This window comes from Oncorhynchus mykiss, chromosome 30 (genome assembly GCF_057628025.1).
Source record: "Oncorhynchus mykiss isolate SJ-2025 chromosome 30, ASM5762802v1, whole genome shotgun sequence".
Taxonomy (NCBI): Eukaryota; Metazoa; Chordata; class Actinopteri; order Salmoniformes; family Salmonidae; genus Oncorhynchus; species Oncorhynchus mykiss.
Window position 1 is genome coordinate 9,522,641 of NC_143051.1, and position 9,860 is coordinate 9,532,500.

The 9,860-nt window shown below is 43.3% G+C and overlaps 1 protein-coding gene across 1 annotated transcript in view; it reads right to left on the bottom strand.

Annotated features, from left to right (window-relative positions):
• Window positions 1-8,156: 8,156 nt before the first annotated feature.
• LOC110487888 (uncharacterized) overlaps window positions 8,157-9,860 on the bottom strand; it is a 61,626-nt gene continuing 59,922 nt past the window's right edge. The window contains exon 5 of the mRNA XM_090227472.1: window positions 8,157-8,751. Within this exon, the coding sequence (XP_090083598.1) occupies window positions 8,585-8,751 (167 nt within the window). The 3' untranslated portion in view covers window positions 8,157-8,584. The remainder of the gene's footprint in view (window positions 8,752-9,860) is intronic.

Below are 9,860 nucleotides of genomic sequence, written 5' to 3' on the forward strand. Positions count from 1 at the left end.
TCTCCTGTGGTCTCTGGTATAAACACAGGGCAGAATGCACTTACACACCCAACGGGACTTTGAAGGCGACAGCCACAAAATGTAAAAATCCTCTACAGTTTTTTTCTGAGAAACCAGCACCGCTATGTCAATAGAGCTTGGTGCTTATTATGGGATGCAATAGGTTAACATTAATGATACTTGTCTTGTTAGTTATTTAACAGACACACTCTTATCCAGACAGACTTACAGTAGTGAGTTCATACAGTTTCATATTAGTCCCCAGTGGGAATTGAACCCACAACCCTGGCATTGCAAGGGCCATGCTCTACCAACTGAGCTACACGGGAACAACTGTAAAAAAAAAATGTATTTTATAACATAAGGAAGTGAAATGATCACCGGAGAGTGTTAACCATGTGATACTGCGATTCAATATTCAGAGTTCTTCACCCCACCAGTCACGTTCCCTCATGTTCCTTCCACCCACACAGCCTCAGCCAATGAAATCACAGAGGACAGTGTGTTAACCAATGAGGTCTTTTATTTGGCAGGGCTGTTGCGAGGAGGTCCGTCTCCCGGCGCCCAGCAGTCGATGACAGAAACTCAGCCTTAAAAAAAATGTACATGTATAAAAACAGGATGGGTAACCGTGGATACGGCTTGGCACACACACACGCACGCACGCACACACACATATACCCACACACACTGTGATGTGTGTGTCAGTCAGTCCTAATACAAACAGAGAGACAGACTGTATGAAAAAGCAGACTAGCCCCACATTCAGCAGTGAACAGGTGAGACCTACACACACGGCTACAGGTGTGACTACCTGACTATGGAAGAGTGTCAGAACTGCTGGAACAGGTAAAATACACACCTGCCCACAGTACATTCCTCTCAGAGAACACCCCTCACACACACACACACACACACACACACACACATATACACACACACACACATACATACACACACACACACACACACACACGCACACACGCACACGCACACACACACACACACACACACACACACACACACACACACACACACACTAGTATAGTTTGACTCCCATGCAGTTGTTCTACAGTAAATTATAATATATTAGCCTGGTTGTATTATTAGCATGGTATCGTACTGTTGTGTTGGTTATTGTTACAATCTTAGATAGAAAGCACAACTCCACAACTACCCACAGCCCCCACCCAAACTCCTGTCCCCACGCCTACCCACAGCCCCCACCCAAACTCCTGTCCCCACGCCTACCCACAGCCCCCACCCAAACGCCTGTCCCCACACCTACCCACAGCCCCCACCCAAACGCCTGTCCTCACACCTACCCACAGCCCCCACCCAAACGCCTGTCCTCACACCTACCCACAGCCCCCACCCAAACTCCTGTCCCCACACCTACCCACAGCCCCCACCCAAACGCCTGTCCTCACACCTACCCACAGCCCCCACCCAAACGCCTGTCACCACACCTACCGATGGACAACTTCTACTTGAAGAGTCACTTTCAGCATCGTAAGTCCCACCCTCACAGTTAAAAAGAACCGCCCCCAACCCCAGACAGACAACCAATGGAATAAGAGAAAGAAAAAGCATGCAGGTGATTGGATGGATACAGGGTTTTGCTTTTACACAACGGACCAAACTCTAACCAACCTGAAACGGATTGATGTCTTATCAATAACGTACTGAAACCACCTTGTCTGATGAGGACAATGATATGTTGAGTGATGTGATGGATGTATATTTAGTCAATGATATGTTGAGTGATGTGAGTGATGTATATTTAGTCAATGAAGCGCAGGTGATATGTATGTTTGTGTGTGTATGTCTGTGTTCGAGTGTGTGAACACGTGCTTGTGTGTGTGTGTGTGTGTGTGTGTGTGTGTGTGTGTGTGTGTGTGTGTGTGTGTGTGTACTTAATAGTGTGAGCGCATGCCTGCGTGTGTTGAGAGCACAGCGCCACAGACTGATGTGATATAGAAACATTGATCGTAGTTAATACCACAGACTGACTGATGTGATATAGAAACATTGATCGTAGTTAATACCACTGACTGATGTGATATAGAAACATTGATCGTAGTTAATACCACAGACTGACTGATGTGATATAGAAACATTGATCGTAGTTAATACCACAGACTGACTGATGTGATATAGAAACATCGATCGTAGTTAATACCACAGACTGACTGATGTGATATAGAAACATCGATCGTAGTTAATACCACAGACTGATGTGATATAGAAACATTGATCGTAGTTAATACCACAGACTGACATGATATAGAAACATTGATCGTAGTTAATACCACAGACTGACTGATGTGATATAGAAACATTGATCGTAGTTAATACCACAGACTGATGTGATATAGAAACATTGATCGTAGTTAATACCACAGACTGATGTGATATAGAAACATTGATCGTAGTTAATACCACAGACTGACATGATATAGAAACATTGATCGTAGTTAATACCACAGACTGATGTGATATAGAAACATTGATCGTAGTTAATACCACAGACTGATGTGATATAGAAACATTGATCGTAGTTAATACCACAGACTGATGTGATATAGAAACATCGATCGTAGTTAATACCACAGACTGACTGATGTGATATAGAAACATTGATCGTAGTTAATACCACAGACTGACTGATGTGATATAGAAACATCGATCGTAGTTAATACCACAGACTGACTGATGTGATATAGAAACATTGATCGTAGTTAATACCACAGACTGACTGATGTGATATAGAAACATTGATCGTAGTTAATACCACAGACTGATGTGATATAGAAACATTGATCGTAGTTAATACCACAGACTGACTGATGTGATATAGAAACATCGATCGTAGTTAATACCACAGACAGACTGATGTGATATAGAAACATTGATCGTAGTTAATACCACAGACTGACTGACATGATATAGAGACATCGATCGTAGTTAATACCACAGACTGACTGACATGATATAGAGACATCGATCGTAGTTAATACCACAGACTGACTGATGTGATATAGAAACATTGATCGTAGTTAATACCACAGACTGACTGACATGATATAGAAACATTGATCGTAGTTAATACCACAGACTGACATGATATAGAAACATTGATCGTAGTTAATACCACAGACTGACATGATATAGAAACATTGATCGTAGTTAATACCACTGACTGATGTGATATAGAAACATTGATCGTAGTTAATACCACAGACTGACTGATGTGATATAGAAACATTGATCGTAGTTAATACCACTGACTGATGTGATATAGAAACATCGATCGTAGTTAATACCACAGACTGATGTGATATAGAGACATCAATCGTAGTTAATACCACAGACTGACTGATGTGATATAGAAACATTGATCGTAGTTAATACCACAGACTGACTGATGTGATATAGAAACATTGATCGTAGTTAATACCACAGACTGACTGATGTGATATAGAAACATCGATCGTAGTTAATACCACAGACTGACTGATGTGATATAGAAACATTGATCGTAGTTAATACCACAGACTGACATGATATAGAGACATCGATCGTAGTTAATACCACAGACTGACTGATGTGATATAGAAACATTGATCGTAGTTAATACCACAGACTGACATGATATAGAGACATTGATCGTAGTTAATACCACAGACTGATGTGATATAGAAACATCAATCGTAGTTAATACCACAGACTGACATGATATAGAGACATCGATCGTAGTTAATACCACAGACTGATGTGATATAGAAACATTGATCGTAGTTAATACCACAGACAGACGTGATATAGAGACATCGATCGTAGTTAATACCACAGACTGACTGATGTGATATAGAAACATCGATCGTAGTTAATACCACAGACTGACATGATATAGAAACATTGATCGTAGTTAATACCACAGACAGACGTGATATAGAGACATCGATCGTAGTTAATACCACAGACTGACTGATGTGATATAGAAACATTGATCGTAGTTAATACCACAGACAGACGTGATATAGAAACATCGATCGTAGTTAATACCACAGACTGACTGATGTGATATAGAAACATCGATCGTAGTTAATACCACAGACTGATGTGATATAGAAACATTGATCGTAGTTAATACCACAGACTGATGTGATATAGAAACATCGATCGTAGTTAATACCACAGACTGACTGATGTGATATAGAAACATTGATCGTAGTTAATACCACAGACAGACGTGATATAGAAACATTGATCGTAGTTAATACCACAGACTGACTGATGTGATATAGAAACATTGATCGTAGTTAATACCACAGACAGACGTGATATAGAAACATCGATCGTAGTTAATACCACAGACTGACTGATGTGATATAGAAACATTGATCGTAGTTAATACCACAGACTGACTGATGTGATATAGAAACATTGATCGTAGTTAATACCACAGACTGACTGATGTGATATAGAAACATTGATCGTAGTTAATACCACAGACTGACTGATGTGATATAGAAACATTGATCGTAGTTAATACCACAGACTGATGTGATATAGAAACATTGATCGTAGTTAATACCACAGACTGATGTGATATAGAAACATTGATCGTAGTTAATACCACAGACAGACGTGATATAGAAACATCGATCGTAGTTAATACCACAGACTGACTGATGTGATATAGAAACATTGATCGTAGTTAATACCACAGACTGATGTGATATAGAAACATCGATCGTAGTTAATACCACAGACTGACTGATGTGATATAGAAACATTGATCGTAGTTAATACCACAGACTGACTGATGTGATATAGAAACATTGATCGTAGTTAATACCACAGACTGACTGACATGATATAGAAACATCGATCGTAGTTAATACCACAGACTGACTGATGTGATATAGAAACATTGATCGTAGTTAATACCACAGACTGACTGACATGATATAGAAACATCGATCGTAGTTAATACCACAGACTGACATGATATATAAACATTGATCGTAGTTAATACCACAGACTGATGTGATATAGAAACATTGATCGTAGTTAATACCACAGACTGACTGACATGATATAGAAACATCGATCGTAGTTAATACCACAGACTGATGTGATATAGAAACATTGATCGTAGTTAATACCACAGACTGACTGATGTGATATAGAAACATTGATCGTAGTTAATACCACAGACTGACTGATGTGATATAGAAACATTGATCGTAGTTAATACCACAGACTGACTGACATGATATAGAAACATCGATCGTGGTTAGAGTGACAATGACAGACAATGATATTTCCATATAAACTTTTGAAAACGCTAAATACACATCCTCCTGTTTGGAGTATTACCAGTATCATCATTTACCAACCAGCCTGGAACATTGACACATTATTGATTATCAATATCACTAATCACTTTTGTACAGTGTAAAGGAGCAGACCAGACAACTAGCCACTGTCCCTGTGTTGGCATACAGCATCAGGGTCCTGTTCATTAAGACACGCAATGGACAATGTTGGAAAATGTTTTGCAATGGAAAACCGGATATGAGCATTTCTGACAGGACAAGGCCAGATAGTCCCTCTCCTCGTTTCTGTTAGTTTTCTTCATTTGCTGCTTTAATGAATACGACGACCCAGGGATGTAGGAGGGTAAACGCTCGTAAACTGTTATTTAAACACCCCTTTAATTTGTTTAAACACCAATTTACTTGGTGAACAGTGTAAACTATTGTTTAAACACCCCTTTACTTGGTGAACAGTGTAAACTATTGTTTAAACACCCCTTTACTTGGTGAACAGTGTAAACTATTGTTTAAACACCCCTTTACTTGGTGAACACTGTAAACTATTGTTTAAACACTCGTTTACTTGGTGAACACTGTAAACTATTGTTTAAACACTCGTTTACTTGGTGAACACTGTAAACTATTGTTTAAACACCTGTTTACTTGGTGAACAGTGTTAACACATCTACTATGCTCAGGTGTCATTCTTAGCATCAGCTAATGTTTATGTTACTCGCCGCCCCACCGGGCTTCAGCGGTTTGTTTACCCACTATCTTATTTACCACTACATCCCTGGTTAGAATCCTTTGCTAACTGACAGTGAATGTTGCCACAACCTTGTCCTGAGGTTGTCAGAGCATTGTGGGAGGGTTCCCCTACTCCGATTGACCAAGCACAGAGAGAGGGGTCCAAGCTGTGTGTGTGTGTGTGTGTGTGTGTGTGTGTGTGTGTGTGTGTGTGTGTGTGTTCGTGCACTACACACCACTACAGTACAGTCGCGGCCAAAAGTCTTGAGAATGACACAAATATAAATTTTCACAAAGTCTGCTGCCTCAGTTTTTATGATGGCAATTTGCATATACTCCAGAATGTTATGAAGAGTGATCAATTGATTGCAAAGTCCCTCTTTGCCATGCAAATGAACTGAATCCCCCCAAAAACATTTCCACTGCATTTCAGCCCTGCTACAAAAGGACCAGCTGACATCATGTCAGTGATTCTCGGTTTGAATGTTGACGAGGAAAAGGCTGGAGATCACTCTGTCATGCTGATTGAGTTCGAATAACATACTGGAAGCTTTAAAAGGAGGGTGGCGCTTGGAATCATTGTTCTTCCTCTGTCAACCATGGTTACCTGCAAGGAAACACGTGCCATCATCATTGCTTTGCACAAAAAAGGCTTCACAGTCAAGGATGTTGCTGCTAGTAAGATTGCACCTAAATCAACCATTTATCGGATCATCATGAACTTCAAGGAGAGCAGTTCAATTGTTGTGAAGAAGGCTTCAGGGCGCCCAAGAAAGTCCAGAAAGTGCCAGGACCGTCTCCTAAAGTTGATTCAGCTGCGGGATCGGGGCACCACCAGTACAGAGCTTGCTCAGGAATGGCAGCAGGCAGGTGTGAGTGCATCTGCAAGCACAGTGAGGCAAAGACTTTTGGAGGATGGCCTGGTGTCAAGAAGGGCAGCAAAGAAGCCACTTCTCTCCAGGAAAAACATCAGGGACAGACTGATATTCTGCAAAAGGTACAGGGATTGGACTGCTGAGAACTGGGGTAAAGTCATTTTCTCTGATGAATCCCCTTTCCGATTGTTTGGGGAATCTGGAAAATAGCTTGTCCGCTACCATCAGTCCTGTGTCATGCCAACAGTAAAGCATCCTGAGACCATTCGTGTGTGGGGTTGCTTCTCAGCCAAGGGAGTGGGCTCACTCACAATACTGCCTAAGAACACAGCCATGAATAAAGAATCAGGACCAGCACATCCTACGAGAGCAACTTCTCCCAACCATCCAGGAACAGTTTGGTGACGAGCCTTTTCCAGCATGATGGAGCACCTTGCCATAAGGCAAAAGTGATAACTAAGTGGCTCGGGGAACAAAACACTAATATTTTGGGTCCATGGCCAGGAAACTCCCCAGACCTTAATCCCATTGAGAAATTGTGATCAACCCTCAAGAGGCGGGTGGACAAACAAAACCCAGAAATTCTGACAAACTCCAAGCATTGATTATGCAAGAATGGGCTGCCATCAGTCAGGATGTGGCCCAGAAGTTAATTGACAGCATGCCTGGGAGGATTGCAGAGGTCTTGAAAAAGAAGGGTCAACACTGCAAATATTGACTCTTTGCATCAACTTCATGTAATTGTCAATAAAAGCCTTTAACACTTATGAAATGCTTGTAATTATACTTCACTATTCCATAGTAACATCTGACAAAAAATATCTAAAGACACTGAAGCAGCAAACTTTGTGGAAATTAATATTTGTGTCATTCTCAAAACTTTTGGCCACGACTGTACACACGGCAGCTTTCGTACTGCAGCCCCCAGGGTGAAACAGAGGACAAATATATCCCAGACTTTTCTCTCTGAACCACAAGGCATCTCAGTGTGTACTACTGTAGCCAGCAAGAGCCAGCAAGGAGTGTGTGTGTGTGTGTACAAGGACAATGGAAGGCAATACAATAGTGAGCTTTCCTCTAACCTTTGACCCCAGTATCTGTGTGGCCAATCAGATGACACCTCTCTCCCTCCTACCTCCTTCTCCCCTCATCCCTCTTTCTCTTGGATCATTTGCTCAGTGGAACAGACAGAGGAGTATTGTGCTGGAATAAGAGCTTGTGTTTTTACAAACAAACAAAAATGAATTAATTACATCAGAACAATAATTGTATAATATTCATAACATTTACTTTAAAAAACAAATGTGTATATCATCTGTTTATGGTTATTTTTTCAGCTTATATATTTTTGTTCATTTATTTTTTTATTTTTTTAAGAAAGTTCGGAGTCCATGGAGACAGGCACTCTTAACAACAACTGACATGAGGGAGAGGGAGGAAGAGATGGGAAGGAGTGGTGAGGCGACAAGACAGGAGGTGGAGTGATCCCTCTCGCTCTCTCCCCGTCCCTCCCTCTCCCTCTCTCCCCTCCCTCTCTCTCCCCCCCGTCCCTCTCTCTCTCCCCGTGTCTCCCTCTCTCCCCGTGCCTCCCTCTCGCTCTTTCCCTGTCCTTCCCTCTCTCACTCTCTCTCTCTCTCATGCGTAGAACTCCTCCTGTTTGTCAGGGTTCTGGTAGGTGACGGTGGTCTGTTTGGGTTCCTCCAGCGTGTAGCTGCCTTCATCTTTCTTCTTCATCCTGTACACCAGCAGCATGACCAGGAACGCTGCAAACAGAGCCCCCACTACGCCCCCCACTATCACCGCTGTGGACGGAGAGATGGAGGGAAGGAAGGAAGAGGAGAGATGGAGGGAGGGAGAGAGAGCAGGAGGGAAGGAAAGAAGAGGAGAGAGGGAGGGAGGGAGAGAGAGAGGGAGGGATGGGGAGAGAGCGAGAGGGAGGGGGGAGAGAGAGCAGGAGGGAAGGAAGGAAGAGGAGAGAGGGAGGCATGGGGAGAGAGAGAGAGGGAGGCATGGGGAGAGAGTGAGAGGGAGGCATGGGGAGAGAGAGAGAGGGAGGCATGGGGAGAGAGTGAGAGGGAGGCATGGGGAGAGAGTGAGAGGGAGGCATGAGGAGAGAGCGAGAGGGAGGCATGGGGAGAGAGCGAGAGGGAGGCATGGGGAGAGAGTGATAGGGAGGGACGGGGAGAGAGAGAGGGAGGGACATGGAGAGAGAGAGAGGGAGGGACGGGGAGAGAGAGAGAGGGAGGGATGGGGAGAGAGTGAGAGGGAGGCATGGGGAGAGAGTGAGAGGGAGGCATGGGGAGAGAGTGAGAGGGAGGCATGGGGAGAGAGTGAGAGGGAGGCATGAGGAGAGAGCGAGAGGGAGGCATGGGGAGAGAGTGAGAGGGAGGCATGAGGAGAGAGCGAGAGGGAGGCATGGGGAGAGAGTGATAGGGAGGGACGGGGAGAGAGAGAGGGAGGGACAGGGAGAGAGAGAGAGGGAGGGACGGGGAGCGAGAGAGGGAGGGATGGGGAGAGAGCAAGAGGGAGGGACGGGGAGGGAGGGAGGGAGGTAGGTAGGGAGGGAGATAGGGAGGTAGGGAGGGAGGGAGGGAGGGAGGGAGGGAGGGAGGGAGGGAGGGAGGGAGAAACGGAACAGAGAGAAATATGATCAGACATTGTAGAAGTTATTCTAAATAGGACAGAAGATGTAAAGAAACCACCAGAAACAAACACACCATGTGGTGCTGACCAACGGCTTCTATTGGCCTACTGGAGATTAGCCAATCTAAATGGATTCAAATTGAATATAATCACCCTCGGCATGGTAAATTGAGTGAGTTAAAGGTGCGATGTGCAGAAGTCACTCCACCATTTCCTGGTTGCGTTGCCTAATTTCAGTTTATATGACAAAAAAAGCAACATATAGTGT